Here is a 17,032-nt window from a genome sequence, read left to right on the forward strand (position 1 = left end):
TGTCTATTTTGCCTTTGAGGAATTAAATCCTTTTCTCTGTGGAAGTAGAGCTTTTGCTGGCACAAGGTAGTGTGAAGCATCACTCTACACACAGGGACTGTATATTGAGATGAAGAGCACTGGAATTCATAAAATATGAACATCCTCCCCTGTTACCATTTCCATTCTTGAAAACTGTAGTATTTATAGTCTTAAATTTAGTATATTTATAGTATATTACTTTAATAGTCTTACAATTAATACCTCATTTATTATCTGAGGAAGAAAGTAGGCAACAACCTCTAGTCTGAATGAATGTTTCTACACATCTGTCTTAAACCCTTATATGTATGCATACACTGTATTTCATTGGAGATACTGAAAGTCGATTCCAAATAAAAATGTAGAGAGTTGAATTGTTAAAAAGAAATCACATTGATTCTGCCTAAGATAAAGGAGTACAAGAATGGCAACCTACAAAGTAATCCACTTACATATCCTGCTGAGTTGGGATTGGATGGACAGTAGATATTTATAAAATATATTAATCTGAGACAGCAAATACAAAATTATGTTTCTAGAACATGTCTCTTTCTAAGATGAGAGCAGCTTTCTGACATGAACAACACTAAATCTCTGTGGAATGCAGGGAGTAAGGTTTATCTTACATTATTTTACTGCGTAAGAAGAAAATACAGTGTATCTTGTCATCAACTTAGGAAAAATTTATGAGGCCTTCATGCAGCATCATTAAGTATATGTAATGAAATCCTTAGCAAGTTTAAAAGTGGGAGTTAACAAAAGGTCAGTTTTGCAGTATGTAATTTAGTCACTGGAATTACCCAGGGAAATTTTGCAACACTGCTTAACATTTCAGCCAATCACAGCTATAACTGGAGCAAGTTCTTTAGTCTGGTGGCACTGCAATGGAAAAAATATATCTGTAGCTGTCTCTAAAAGAGAGAAAACTGTTCTGCACCACTTTTTCATAGGAGTGTAGGTGTGTCATTGTAAAACAATTACAACTCCCTGTCATTTGTTAGTAGTAAGTCTCCACCCATCTATCCTGTAAATATGGTTTATTAAAAAATCTCATGAGAGAGAGTGAGACTCTCAGGAGGCTCGATACAAACTGAAACTGGCTTAGGATCTTACTGAAGTAATTTAATTCTTCAGCATCCTTTGTAAAGCTTTTCAGTCTATCTCTTTCTTTCCAACATTAGACCTCTAATCCTTTAGGTCTGGTAAGCTGGGAGTTCTGAATGGGGAGGCTAATGTGCATCACTTCAAGAAATCCTTCTTCTCAATGATTGAAAATACCAATTTCCATTCTGTGATCTGTCAAGTGTGTCAGCAGAAATCTTTGCTCACTGGTCTGACTATATATCCTGAAATGAAAAAGCCAAAAATAGCTGGTTCTCCATCAAAATTTCTCAGCTAAAGCTCATTTTTTCTGTAGGCTGCAAAGCATCCTGCTGTTTCTTCCAAGATTTCACAGCTTTTGGCCATAGTCAAATTCAACCTGTGAGTGATTATGCAAATTAACCCTGAAAAATTATTTTCTTAGCACAGGGGCATCAGGTATTTGAAAATATGTTTTGAATTCTTCAACAACTTTTGGGCATAAGTACAAAGGACAAATTTGTTGGCAACTGTCATGATAAACAAAAATACTTATCTGAAGAGGAGAAAGAAGTGTTGAAGTGTTTCTTAATGTGTGTCTAGCCTTTCAGCATGAATCTTAATTGTTGATCAGGAAGCTATCATATCTTAAACCAAGAAGAATGGAAGCTATGGTATTGCAAGTTCATACCTGAAGTATAGACATTAAAAGCTGCAGGGAAGGAGAAGCATGGTATAATTAATTATATATTACAAACTACATTCAAGGCAGCTAGAGACAGATTCCTGGCAATTATCTGAAGTTGCTAGTCCATGCTAATCATGTAATATTTCTAATTTGTTCATTAAGAACCCACCTTTCATTTACATTTTAAACTTAAACTTACATTTTAAGCCTGATATTGGCAATGTGCTCCACATTCCTTTTTCTTTTTTTTTTTTTTTTTCGGTTTTTCATGTCAGGAATACAAGGTGTTGTGGAAGCTTATCAGAGCTGCCTTCCCAAGCTGCAGCTGTATGGACCGACAAACATTGCTCCCATCATCCAGAAAGTGGCAAAATCTGCATCAGAGGAGACCAACACCAAGGAGGCCTCGGTAAGGGAAAAAAAAACTGTGCTTGCCTTTTTTTCTTCTCTTATGGTGGATCTCTTGTAGGCCATGAAAACAAGGCCTTTTAATGCAGATTTTGCCCTCACAGTTTTTATTAACTGCCTTTACAGAAGACAGCTTAAACCTGTGTCAGCTGGAAAAGTGTATCAGTCTTTATAGCTTCAATTGTCACAGCTTTAAACTCTTTCACCACTGATCTATTTCCTGCTTTTAGGGCTGTTTTACTGTAGCACACCCAGTTCTCCACTGTGGAAACAGAAATGGCACTACTAAGGTTACAAAAATTGAGCACTGGAGTCCTAAAAGTCTTGGTTGTACCAGGAGATGAGTTCAAATGATTCCCTACTCAGACTACCCAATTTTATGTCTCCTGCAGAGGCTGTACTAATTTTTTTCTGTTCACCTAGGGGACTTTTCCAACTATTCATTTGAAAATGGTAAGGATACAGTTTTCAGCTTTGTGTTATTACTGATGAAGTAATTTGTGCCTTTTAGAAATTAGAAGACAAGTCTGTTAGCCTGCACCTGATAAAAATCCTAGGACAGATTTCTTGGGCTAAAAGACACATAGATCATGTTTTATATGTACACCTTTGAGATGCATTAGGTTAATTTTGATCCTGCCTTGATGACAGAAAGAGGGAACATGTGAGTGAGTAGCTCTGAACCATTTAGAAGAGCAGTGCTGTAAAGGAGTGAAGGATGTAAGAGAGACATTATGCACTGCAGCACAAAAAGTGCCAAGTACAGAACAGAATAGAGCTGTGCATTGGCATGTGCCTCTTCACCTGGCCTAGAGCTTTCTCTAAGCTTTCTTCATGTGCTGGGCCTTTTTTAAGTCCTATTAGGGCAGCAGTTACCAAATATTTCTGTTCATGAGTCTGGGCTTGTGACTGATATTTACGAGAGCATGTAGTGACAGAACAAAGGGTAATGGCTACAAACTGAAAGAGGACAACTTCAGGTAAGATATTAGGAAAAAACTCTTTACTGTGAGAGTGTGAGGTACTGGAACAGGTTGCCTGGAGAAGCTAAGGTTACCCCATCCTTGGAAGTGTTCAAGGACAGGAGCTCTGAGCAACCTGGTCTAATGGAAGGTGTCTCTGCCTCATCATCTCTTCAGCCTAGATGATCTTTAAGGTCCCTTCCAATCCAAACTATTCTGTGATTCCACTGTTTCCAGAACCTTGATAGCATTTAGGGTGTCAGTCCTAAAATGGGGAATTGCTATTTTTGAATTTCTATACTCACCTAATCCTGAGGTGGCTTACTCTATTCTCAGTGATGTTTCTGATCAAATATGCCCTACTGACTGAGTTCCTTCATTCTATATCTAAGCCTCCCCCTTTCTATCTGAAAAACAATTCATAGGATGAATCTTCAAGACAAATTTTTCTCCCTGCATGTTTTGTTTTATTTGTGACAGGACAAGATGATTGGAACATTTTGAGTTTATACTGCTATAAATACATAATTATTGTTGATGTTTAATGTTGGTATTGCTCATGCAGAGTGACCAAATCCTATGATTTGTACATTTTTGCTATTAATGTATATTTATTAAATTACTCCAGCTGCCTAACAATTCATAAGGGATCCAAGTAAGGCTGCTCTTCAGCATTACCAAGTGAAGAAATGTCATAGCTCATGATCCTGGTTCAGTGGGCTTTGGAGTTTTGGGAAAGAAATAACAAGCTCACCAAATTGCTTGCTCTCCTCTGGAGAATGAGAAAACCTCTCTCTGGGGCTCTGTATGAAGAATCTGAAGATGGATATATTCCTGCCTTGCTCTCCTCAGGGACCCCATTAATCTGAAAAGGAGAGATTAGTAGCTGAGGAGCTTGGAACGGAAAATTCTATGTAGTCAATATAAAGACTTTTTTCTCTTTAGAAAGGTCCATGAGTGAGTTACCAGAAACACTTTTATACTTTTTAACTTAAAAGGTTAAGCAGCTTTGGAATATTAACTAATGATATAATATTTCACTTCTTGTCCAACAACTTCAGCAATATTTCATTTTGCTGATCCTGACGGATGGCGTCATCACAGACATGGCTGACACCAGAGAGGCCATCGTCCACGCCTCTCACCTCCCCATGTCAGTCATCATCGTCGGGGTGGGCAACGCTGATTTTAGTGACATGCAGATGCTGGATGGTGATGATGGCATCCTGAGGTCTCCCAAGGGCGAGCCTGTGCTTCGAGACATTGTCCAGTTTGTGCCATTTAGGAACTTCAAACATGTAAGCTGATTTTTCCATCCTTGCCACAGAAGGGTGAATGGGTATAGTGAATGATTCATGAGGCTGAGCTTAACTTTGCATATGCATGAAGTGTTGAGTAAGTCTATGGCATTATTGTGTAAGAAATAGTGAAAAAAAAGGAATCAGAATGCAATGTGTGCCCCATTAGTGAGTTGGTGAGGGTGGGAAAGGAAGAGATGAGACAAAATCCATGTGCTTTTTGTGCTGCCAGTCCTTGCTTCCACTTTCTCATTTAATTTGGTTACTTTCCCTGCCTAATTTTTCATGGTGTCTGTTTCACATTCTCTCTTGCATCTGTTCTATTAGGACTACTGTATTCTGCTTTCCATTCCTTCATTTCCATAGGCAGATGAAATGGCTTTGAATTTTCCTCATGGTGTGTACCCAAGGAGGCTGTTTCTTTATTGAAGATTGCTCCCAGGAGTTCTCAAATGCAGGACTATCCACCCACTGCATCCTGGCTGCCTCCAAACCCTTTCCCAAATTCTATACAAGAAACGGGCAAGAAAGTGGCATTACTGAGAGCTTCCCTCTGCCCTCCTGCCAGCTGTTCCTGACTGAGGCCAGTGTGGTGTAGAAAGCACTCTGTAGGAAAGAAAGGAACAGAACCAACATTAAATTTCCAAATCTAAAGTAAAGCTTTGGTCTTGAACTTTTCTTCTCAGTCACTTGCCCTACATTGTACCATCTGTTCCAGGGAGTTTTCAGCAGCAGGGTAGGCAGTTCATCAGCAGAAGGGGCTTTCCCACACACAGAGGGGTTTTTCAGAGCCCTTTTCCTCCATATGGAGGCATGCATTGTGTTCCTCTGCAATGCTGATCCCATCCCTTTCCTTCCCTTTTTCCATCTTTCTCTCTCTTCTTTCCTCTCACTTCTGTTACATTTACTTGGTTCTCCAGGCTGGTTTTTTGCTCTCTCTAGGAAGGATATCCTTAGTATTTGATTTGAGAATTTCAGTACCTCACAGTGCAACTGACTCATTCTCCTCATGAGATTGCTCTTTTCAATCTGCTCCCATACACTAGAGATTGTTAGATTTGTATATGTCACAGCAAAGTTCTCAACTCTGGGCAGGTTTTGATCTGCATATGGGTTTGCACTGCTTATATTTCTTTTTTAATTTAGCTCCTCTTTTAGTTTTTCTGAGACTTTTGTCAGCACAAGAGATTATTTTCTGTTTGCTACTTCCAGAATACCTTCCTTTTCCTCTTTGCAAGGTTTGGTTTTGGTTTTTTTTCATTTCAAAATTCAATTCTAAAGCAATATTTGCTTTAGATCCAGACACACTTCTTACTTTCACAAACTCTACTGAGGAGCAAGAGAAACATACTTGTTCCTCTTTTCCTTCTAGCTTTATGTAAGCCATGGATGCACACAGGAGGGAAAACTTGACTTATGCTGTTAGTTTGATGCCACCATGCCAAAGAGCTGCAGACTGACTACTGAGTTATAGACAAGCACTTCTCTGTGCTGACAGGAGCACACAGTCACCTACCTGCTGAATCAAAGTGTGAGCACAACCACTTCATAGCTTGTGATTCCTTCAGCACATAATCACAAGTGTGTAGTGCTGCATTCTAGTCATTGGGAAAGTGTCCAGAGCTGAGTTATTTATGGGCTAGTGGGAGAGCTACTTTTAATTAGGTGAAAACATGTTTCTGCAAGGAACTGGCAAAGCCAACTACATTTGTTATTTTTAGTTTCACTTTGTATTTTACAATAAAGCTAAAATCATCTTGGATTTAATAGATTAACAGTGACAGTTGCAGTTCTGGACTCTAAATATATTGTTCCCCTGGTGTTAATTTCTGACTGAATCTGTGGCATTGTTATTGCAAACACTGGACAAATGACAAGCATATATTCTTTTTTAGCTGATTTAGATTAACTTCCCCAGTACTGGGAGAGGAAAGCAATCTTTATGTATTCTTCTTGTTAAATAGTGATATTTTTCTCCCTCTTTCAGTAGCAAAGATAATATAGGTATAGAGATAGATTTGTATTTGCTCTATCAGAAAAGTTAATATATCTTAGACAACCTGATATTTAGTCTGTTATCGTGATCTTTCAGCTTTTCAACGAATGTCAGTGTAATGGATGAGTGCTCATAAAAATATCCACTTCTGGTTGAATTTCTTTATTGTCATATCCCAAATAATCTCTGTTTCTCAACAAAGTGACATTCACAGCTTCCTTGCTTACTTAGCACAAACAAAAGACCATACATCAGCTAGTAAAATAATTTTTCATGGGAGAAATGAGTGTGATGTTTTGATTTAAAATTATTTTTCCCCACAGAGGAAATGCAGATTTAACACAATTGGGAGATTTTTGTCAGATCAGTTCTGACCGAACACAAGAATTTACATACATCAGCATCTTACTTTTGAGAGCTTTAAACAAAATACATATTTAGGCTAAAATCCCATTCCTTTTGTAAATGTATCTTGAATTAATTTTTTAAGTAGAAAAAGAGATTGAAGGATCTTTTTTGTTGATTAAAAATCAAATTGTGTAAGGTTTATAGGCTTTTCTGATAAGTCAAGTACTTATTTATTCCTAAATCCATATTATATCTATTAATGACAGAAGGAGAGAAGAAAATGTTATGTGTGACCATTTATTTTTTGTTTTGCTGGCAGAGCAAACCAAAATTCCCTTGGAGTCTAACAAAGCAATATTTTTTTCATTGCTTCTATTCTCAGGTCAGCTTAGAACTCAAAATCTCATATCTGTCCAAAGAGATCAAAAATAATCTGTGCAAACCCCTCCCCTTTGAGAAAATGAAAGGGAGGGGAGAAGGAAGTTGTAAACATAACCTATAGAACGAATCCCTTTTATTTTATAAGTTTGACTTCAGAGAAGGATCTGAGCCTGCACAGCACTCATACAGGCATTTAACACATTTCAATTAGTTATTCACACACCTAAAATCTTATACCCATGTCAATGTTTTACTGGCTTAAGACTCAGTGTAGACAGCAGGCTCTGTTATAGAGGTTTAATCTCCTACACAATACAGTGCAGCAGAAGTACTTCAGTAAAACATCTAAGCTCTTTCTCTTTAAGGAGTATGTTTGAAGACATCAAAATAATAATAGCAACTGAAGTGATTCTTGGCAAATACTGTAGTTGTAGAGGCTTGATAAAATCAAGGTAACCATTAACACTTAAAAATATTGTATAGTGGGTGACATATGCCATTTGCTAAAGGGGAACATGGCAAACAAAGGAAATACATTTTCTGTGAATCCAAGTGACTTTTTTTTCTCTGTAATCATCACCACCCCAGTAATGTGAGTGTCCTTCACCTGAAAGTGCAGAACAGTGATGCTCCATCACTGAAATGTATTGAAGAAAATCACTGCCTCAATTCATTCACTGTCATATTTTAAGAAATGAAATCTTCTGCCTTTGGGATGTATGATATATTTACTGGGCACAAATCTGATGCCATGGGTAGATTGTATTCCATTTTGCATTGTATTTAATCACAAAGGTTAACAGCTGTGACTTCATAACATATATCACAAAAAAGCACAGCTCGTAACCACTTCATGGAGCAATGTTTTGCACTATGCATTGTAGTTAAAGGTTAAGCATTGTGAAGCTATAGAACTGAACCAAAAGTCATTTATAATACACACCAATTATGGAATCACAGAGGGTTGTTTTCCTGCTGCTGACTGATCTGATTGTTGTGTATCAGCTATCAGTTGAGAACTATTCGTCATGAGTATATTATTGCTAGAATGCTCTTCAAGAAGTGGAGAAAATGTTACAGTAAAACATTAATTTATTGTCCCATCTGTGTTAAAGACCCAGCAAAGGTAATCCTTACCCAACACTGATGAACTGGGTCTGTGTTTTAGCTTAGAAGTTACTGAGTGTAATTCTCACTCATAAAAATACTGCTTTGCACCATCTGATAGGGAAATGAGAGTGCTTTACCACCTCAAAACAGTATGTAAGGTACAGGCAGTCAAAATCACCAGAGAGGAAACCAACCCCAAGCCTTTTTTGGGATGTTCCCTGCTAGAAAGAGCCCCAGGACCAGGAGACATCACTGGCATGATGAAACTCAGTAAAGCAACACTTGCTCATGCTCAGACTGAAGCACAGAATCAAGCCATCTGCCCCAGGGCAACCCTGCATGGGGCACATATCGCCTGTGAGCCTGTGGGCACAGTAAATGTTTCCACTTAAACCTCAGTGAAAGGCTTTTCAGTTGAGGACTGCTGAAGCAGCAGGGATTCAGCTGTGCGTCTGAGCCCTGGCAGAGCCTGTTCTGAAGGGCGCACCCTTCATGCGGGAGGAATGGATGTGGCATGAGAAGAGAGAAGGAGGGAGGATGATGTACAGCACTGAGTGCTGTTGGCCCAAAGTTCAGAACACATGAACTACACAGATCCAGAGAAGCTGATGCCAGTGCTCCTGCCCAGCATTTTTAAAGACAGAGCAGAGTGAAGTTTCCTGGTTGCTACAGCTTGTGTGTGCACCACCAGCCTGGGGCTCTTCTCCCACTGCCTGTTTTTACCCCTGTGTAGTGTTGTAATTTTGGTAAGATTGCAAGAAGCAGGCTAAGGTATGTACAGCTTTGACACACTGGGAAGGGAATTTAAAAAAACAGTAATTTTCAACAGCATTGTAGAAATCAGCCATTTGTGTGATTCCAAGGGGTATTCTCTGATTATTTTAGCTGGAACTAGATGAACTTTAAGGTCCCTTCCAACCCAAATCATTCCATGAGTCTATAAAAACAGCAAGAACAGGGCAACTCCACAAAACCATGCATTTCACTTTTCAGGATTAAAATTAATGGGTTCTGTAACTGTGTAACACCTTAGAACACTTGCTGCACTGTCACATAAAGTATGCTCCTATGCTTTGCCAGTTTGTTCATGCAGAAATGTTCCACGCTTTTTTGGCTGCACAAATATTTTGGTACAAATGTCACAGTAGGGAAATAGCAGTTAACTTTATTTGTTACTAATCCCATACATGAGTCAAAATACAAAAATACATTAAAAAACAAAAAAAAAATGTGTTTCTGGTTTTGCTAGCATTACCTTTTTATTTGATACTGGAATTTCTAATAGCCTGGGGGTTTTCTTAACCCTTGGATTAGCCTGCCTACAAATAGCTTACCATTTATTTTCTGTGTAAACCAAATTTTAAGAGTCTGTAAGGATAAGGATGCCACCTCATAAAACAGAGTAGGTCAAAAAACAGTCAATACAACTGCTTTGGGACATGGTAGGTTTGAAACTTGGCTGATAACATAAGAGACAATGAGGAGGAAAGTGTTCATTAATTTGGGAAAAAGTACTTGGTGTGCAGAAGTGTGATCCAGCCACCAGCTGAATTCCCATGCATCACCTGAGCTTCAGTCTGCACTCTGTGGAGATAAATACATCAGTTTAACCCTCTCAAAATGAAACTTAAGTGTTTGCATTTTTACTGCATTTTTGCAGTGGGCTCAAAGGGAACATTGCCAAGCAGGCTGGTTCCAGAGTACTTGGAACCAGTTCTACCCAAACACTTAGAAACAAGCAAATCTAAAACATGGGGCCACAGGGTGCGTGGGAGGAGTCCAGCTCTGTCACTGCTGTATTCAGGGGCTGAGGAACAGCTGTGCAGCACATGCAGGTAATGGTTGCAACAAAACATCCACAAAAAAAAAAAAAAAAAAGCCCCTCTGCTTAAAATGAAGCATTGTTGGGGTATGAGGCAGCAGCTCTGTGTTGTTGATGGAGGGCAGGGTTTCTCACTACACTGAGGGGGAGCCCTCCCCCCTGCCTGGGGTGAAAGCCACTGGTCATCCCTATATCCATCTCTACCTTTCAGGGCCATCAGGTCTTAAGTCTGGTTGACACCACCCATTTTTATATTGCAGGAAGAGCTTTAAAGCCCCCACCAAGCCTTGAACCTTTATTGTAATCACAGCTTAATTCCAATTTTTTAAAAAGTACTTTTTATTGAATTAAAAGCATTCCCAGCCATTAAATCACCATGCCAGATTCTGAGGAGCAGAATGGTGATGAAGGCCTCCCTTTCACAAGTGTTGTCCATTCATGTTCAGCTTGGAGCTCTGCAGGGTTCTTTGCTGAACACTGATAAATGAAGTCTTTGCAGCTTTTTATTGTGATATAGGGCTCTCCCAGAGTGCAGAGATGTTCAGTTACCCTGAACTTAAAATAGACAAAATGGACCTGAAGTCACACAGAGGACTTTTGGCTTTAGTGTATTTTAGGCAGATACAGCTCCGTAAAAGTCTAAACTGACTCATAAAATGAGTTTCCAGCAATAGTTTGATTCACTTTAAGTCTTTTTTGCCTTCCATTTCTGTTTCATACTTCCTCCCTTAATCTCATGGCACCAACGCCTCTAAAACCCATGGCACTTCTAGCAGAGACACAGGTTAATGCTTGTGTTTTCTACCATTTCCTGCAGGCATCCCCAGCTGCTCTAGCAAAAAGTGTTTTGGCTGAAGTTCCAAACCAAGTCGTGGACTATTACAATGGCAAAGGGATAAAACCAAAATGTATGTCAGAATACGAGTCTTCCAGGACACTAGCTCCATGAACCTGCCTGCACTCTTTTACAAAATTAAAAAAGAAAAATGCTACTGTCTACAACTACTGTATTTAAAAAAATGAAACAAAAAAAATAGCACGTTTTGGTGATTTTTAACTAAAATAACTTTTTTTTTTTTTTTTTTTTTGCATGTGTAGCCTAAAGGCTTAAATCTGTTAAGCGGTTGTATTGTTGAAAACTTTTTATGAGAAAAAAAATCCAGAAAAAAAAAAAGTGAACTCTTTACATTACAGCATGTTGCCTTGAAATAAAAAGTTATCTGTATCTGGTTTTTATACAGGTTTGTTGAAATTTTGCTAAATTTCTTATATTTACACTGTAAAGCATTTTAAATATTTATTGAGAGTCGATAGCCAAAATGTCTTTGGTTTAATCTGCTATGAACTGAGAGATTTTTCAAAATGGCAGATGCATGAACTGTATTTTGCATGTTTAAAATAAAAACAACACAGTTTTGCAGTTGTCTTTATTTCTCTCTCTGCCACAAGGCTGCCTGTTTTCAACTTCCATATTCCAAGGGAAGGGTAATAAAGTGTTTCAAGAGACACCTGACATGAAGCATGGGCATTTCTAATGTTAGCACATTATGACATGGACACCCAAACAAGCCTACTCAGTCTGTGGCCTGAGTAGCAATTTTTCAAAAGCCTGACAAATCCAGCTTTTACAAAGTGTTCAGACCACAGTTGTAAAAAGATCTGGCTTGGAGAGCATGACCCATCAGGACTGCATGTCTTAAAACATGCCTAATTAATCCAAACAGTCTGGCTGGCTTTCAAACAGGATGTATTTTGGCTATCCAAATTTATAATCTTTTCTGTTTGGGAATGTTATTTTGTTTCATTTGTGTTTTTAAATCTCACACACAGTATCCAACCCTATGTGGCACATTATCCAAATGAAATTTTGCAGAGTCTGATTTTGTGACAAGCAGTAATTTGTAACTTCTTCCTCACACAGATCACCTGCGTGTGTGACAGAACTGTTTTTAACCCAAGGAATACTGAAGCTACCTTTCTTTTTTTTAAAAAAAAAAAAAAGAAAAAAAAAAGAGGACACACAAGAACAGAATGATGTAAATTACACTTTCCATTGGAATATTTATGTATGTAAATGAAGAAATTAGATCAATGTTAAATTTTTGTTTGAAGGACATGTTAAAAACTAAGGAGAAAATTTGACAAAAAATAATCTGTGTGGGATTGTCCAAAAGGTACAACTTTGGGTAAGTTGTACTCCCACTAAATTGAAAACATTCTTGTTGCTAGATCCTGAAGAAGCTGTTTGGGGCCAGTGCTGAATATTTTGGAAATCTTCCCCTGTGAGCAAGGGGGTTTTGGTTAAGAAATACATATTTTTAAATGAGTTTGCAGGTAATGTAGTACTTGAGCTCCCTGATTCTCCTTTAGAGGTAACTTCCAAAGGACCAGCTTTGATTGATGATTTTGTACTCTTGAATGAAGGCAGTGGGATAGCCAAGATGCATGGGGCTGCCTCCCCAGCACATTTGTTCTGCCCCATCTCTATCCTGCAGTGCCATCATTCACACTTGCTTGTAAAGATTTCTTCAGCTGATCAGATACTGAGCGGCAGCCAGTACTACTTGGTTATGGGTATAAATTGTCTGGAGATGTCCAAACTGATAGATCTCAAATCCACATTTTCATGGAATGGCTGACACTTCATTTGAGAGCTTACCTGTCAGGCTGCCCATCTCTCCCTCCGTGGGTGTATTTCATCTGGAAGCTACTGTGATCTCCCTTTACGTGTCATACACCATTCTGCCAATGACTTTTAATTCTTACATACAACACCTCTAGTTTCTCCTTCCCACTTCCCCCCTATTTTATTTCCTTGCCTATTCTCAGGAGGAGCATTTTCTTGCCATTAAAGCCCAGGACTGAAAAATCAATGACTCTGTGTTCTTTCCTCCAGTATCTCATTTTGTTTTCTTACCCAAGATTTTTAAATGTTCTGTACCTCAGATTCCTCATCTGTAAAAGGAAGGTCACTGTCATGTATCATAAATATCTCTCAGTAGTACTGGGGGACTTTAATACTTGAAAAGTGATTTGAGATCCTTCCTCAGAGGCATGATGGTGTTCTCACCATGTAAAGAGTATTACGTTACCCTGAGACCTGCATTAGGGGATGTCATGTACAGCTGAGGAAAAGTTCAGCCTTTTCTTTATCATTTTCCAGGCTGAATAAAAGAAAGCTTTCAGCAAGAAAAATTAGGAATCGGGTAAATTGTTCTTCTCTGGTCCATGTGATCTTTGACTAAACTAATTTTTGAAGTGTTTATGGTTACATAAAAAATTTTACATGTGGATACAGCTCTTCATTTCCAGAGGTGTTACAAGGTGCTTCTATAATGTGGCATCACATAAAATGCAGAGATCCACAGGCTATTGTATGCTGAGCTATATAAACCATTAGTTATTTCCATGTGTGTACATGGTCTATATAAGTGTCTTTAGAACCCCAGCTGCTGCAGATCTTTCTGTTTACTTCACACAATCCTAGTTATAAATGCTCTCTACTTAAAAAAAAAATCAGTATTTTTTAGTATTACTGATATAAGTCAGCAATTCTGTAGCAGCCCTCAAGTACTTGGAAAGATACCTTCATGGTATTGAAAAATCAATTGGAAATCTCCTTCAGTCTGTACAAATCTCAGCATGTAAGACAAACACGTAATAGTGTGGTGAGTTGGTGTAGGATGCACTGAAGACAACTGGCCATATGGTAAAGGCTTTCTAATGAGGCTTTGGATGTTATTTTCATTGCTCCAAGCTACTCTCTGCAATAAAATACTGTGGCCTTTGTGCAGGGTAACCTCAATAAACATATGACTATATCTCCTGATATAGGGGAAAATGGGATATTTTTCTCCTGTTTTATCTACTTAGGGTTTTAACAAGGCTATTCTGCAGCTGATGGCTGAACTGCCATCAATTTCTCCTGCAGATTTTTTATGCAAAATTAAACTTCTGCTGCCTTTTGATGGATCATTTTAAATTCTGAAAACCGCTTTAAAATAAATTACATCTTGTCCTTCTGAGATAACCAATGATTTAAAATATATTCTCTGGCAACTACAACCCTGCCTTCCTTTTTATCTCAAATCCAATTCAAAAACCAAAAAAGTCACAGAAAACTCCTATTATCCCAAAATATATTAACATCCGTAATTCTTGAGCCAGATACTGGGATAAGTTGTATTTTTAGTTTTTAGAGGAAACTAAGTCCACAAGTGATCTGAAAAAAGCACTAATACACTGCTAAGTGCTTCTAAGTGCTTATTACCCTAAGGTAAAACCTTTCCATATGAAGATTTTACCACGATGAATTATGTAGTGTTCTACTTTTTCTATATTTTTTTTTTTTTAAGGGAAGGATGAGCTAGAAGATTCCTAGGGTAAGTTTACACTTCTCAGGCTATTTTTTTTCCCCTTTACAGGAAGTGCCATTTTTGCCACAAGATGAATAGTTCATAGCACCACCTGTCCTCCTTCACACAGAGGTCTTATTTGTACCTGTGGTCCTGAGCTGAGGAGTTGCACTATACTGGCGACAATTTCAGCAATTAGAGAGACATATGGGTGATAATTGTCAGCCCAGCTGCATGTTTGCTTGCTGCATTCACTGCAAACCATCAGCTGGCTGCACTCCCACCCCCTCTTTTTTGTTGTTGTTTTTTCCAATTTCATAGCAGACTTGGAAAGATCATCCAAACTGATCAGGTAAAACCCAGGTGACCTCTCCTGTGAAGGCTGACAGTTCAAAAGTGGTGTTTTCACTTCCTGCAGTGGCGAGGACTACCCAAGGCAGCAGACTGGTGGGAAGGGTTTCTGTAATGGGTACTCTTCCTTTCCTCAAAAAAAAGTGGTAGCCATTTCCACTGCTGTGCAGAAAGCCTTTTACTGCTGTGTTCAGGAGGTCCTTGAATTGGAGTCCCACTGATTAGAGCTGGCAGTTTGCCATCTGATTGCATTCAGAGTTGCAGAGATCTTGCTACACCCACTCCCCCTTACACACACAAAACTGACGAGTTCATGCCTCTTTCGCACCATGACAAGCTGCATGCACCTAAAAACCAGAAAAAACAACCACAAAAAAAAAAAAAGGTTGATTTTGCATCATGATAAAAAGGGGAAGAGTACAGAACTGAATTTTTTCTCTTAGAAATGTGTGCCCCTGTGTATTACTTCCAAGTTAGTGTTGCATGAAATCCTGTGTCACCTCAGGTGTGCAAGATGATACATGAGAAAAGCATCATACTGTGGCAACAAGGCTCTCTAGGATCAAGGGAGCGCTCTTCTCTGGCTGAGAACATTTGCCATGGCTTGGCAAGTTACTTGATCTTTCCATATGCCATGATTCCAGACCTCAAAAATGGGGGCAAACAGAATTTTGCTACTTCCTGGGGACTTTTGGTTGGGTTAGCACCACTGCAGGGTTGCCACAGTGCACAGAAATTGGGACATAACACCTTTATCATTTTTAGACCCTTTATTTCTCCTGCTATAAAGGTCCCTGTCAGAGCAGCAGTATAAGCTACCAGTGGACCTAATTAGAAAACACGTCCGCATGAAATTTAGCAACATCCCTGATGCTGTTCTTGATGCCAGGGAGAAAGCAAAAAGATGCAGTGGTCGCTGTGATAGCGGAGATGATCACCCAGCTTCAGAGAGGGAATGTCAGTTGGACTGTAAACTTGGGAGATGCATTTCTGAACACACTATGTGGCTACTTCTTAAAAGGATAAGAAGTAAATTCGGGACAAGGATGTATGTGAAAGCTACTGGTAAGTAAGTGTCTGGATCACAGTTTTGGGTGTGAACACCAAAATATCACAGTTACTTGTCTCAAGTGCAACACCCCCCCCACACACATACACCATAGTAGGGGAGAAGATGGGAGTAGTGGGGTAAAGAGAAGCAGGGGCAGATTCCAGTTGACCAGGACAGGCTGAAAGCTCTTGTGTCCTTATAAAAAGGGATGTCTGCTGAAAACAGACGGGAATCTTGGGTTCATACTCCTTCACCATCCTAACTCATGCACTCTCAGCTGTGCTGGTTCCCTGCTCAAAAAAGAAAAAAAAGGTCAAACCCGAATACTGATGAAAGCCAGACCACACCAAAGCCAGAGTGTCACAGGTACCATACCTGTGTCAGGCTGTCCAGAACCCTCTGCTTGACCCACCCATTTTAATTTTAGCAGGAACGTTCCCTGGCTGCACTATTAAATACACTTCCCATAAATGCTGCCCACCCGCCCAGCCACTTCCACATAATCATAGAGTGATGGGATCATTCAGGTTGGGAAAGTACTCTAGGATCATCGAGTGCACCCATTATCCCAGCATTGCCAGGGACATCACCCCGTCCACAAGTGCCACATCTGTGTGTCTTTTTGAACACACCCAGAGACCGTGATCCCACCACCTTCCCAGGGCAGCCTGTTCCAATGCTTAACCACCCTTTCCGAGAAGAAATCCTCCCCAATATCTGATCTGAACTGCCTCTGGCACAACTTGAAGCCTTTTCCCCTCGTCCTGTCACTCATTTCCATGGAAGCAAATCCCTGAAGTAGTTAAGCTCCGCACCCCGAGGAGGTTTGAGACAGCAGAGTCGCTTCTTCCCACACACCACCACACCCCCAGGGCATCTGCTCAACACCTGCGGGAAGGTTTGGAGTCCATTGTCCCGCAACCCTGAGTGCCTAAGGGGTGTTCGCCAGCGATCAACCCCAGCAGCCGCTGGCATTTTCCCGTTTTAGACACTTGTATGTTGGATTTCACTCGCTCGCGGCTGGAATGCAGGCAGCGATGGAAGGGCTGCGGGGGGTGGGGAGGGAAAGGGGCCCGTGGCTATTTCTGGATCTGTTCGCCCTTGGGTGAGGTATTCCCCTCGGGTCAGAGTAGCTCCACGGGCCCCGGGTGCTGCAGCCCA

General features: G+C 39.7%; 1 protein-coding gene across 4 annotated transcripts in view; it reads left to right on the forward strand.

The window, feature by feature from the left end:
- The window catches only part of CPNE4 (copine 4), a 268,547-nt gene extending 257,003 nt beyond the window's left edge, over positions 1-11,544 (forward strand). For all 4 annotated transcript variants that reach the window (XM_086849429.1, XM_086849453.1, XM_086849437.1 and 1 more), the window contains 3 exons: positions 2,065-2,198; positions 4,221-4,457; positions 10,932-11,544. In XM_086849429.1, coding sequence (XP_086705555.1) covers positions 2,065-2,198; positions 4,221-4,457; positions 10,932-11,063 — 503 coding nt within the window. In that variant the 3' untranslated portion in view covers positions 11,064-11,544. The remainder of the gene's footprint in view (positions 1-2,064; positions 2,199-4,220; positions 4,458-10,931) is intronic.
- Positions 11,545-17,032: the final 5,488 nt, after the last annotated feature.

Source organism: Cyanistes caeruleus, chromosome 1, assembly GCF_971803275.1.
Source record: "Cyanistes caeruleus chromosome 1, bCyaCae1.hap1.1, whole genome shotgun sequence".
In the NCBI taxonomy this organism is placed as follows: Eukaryota; Metazoa; Chordata; class Aves; order Passeriformes; family Paridae; genus Cyanistes; species Cyanistes caeruleus.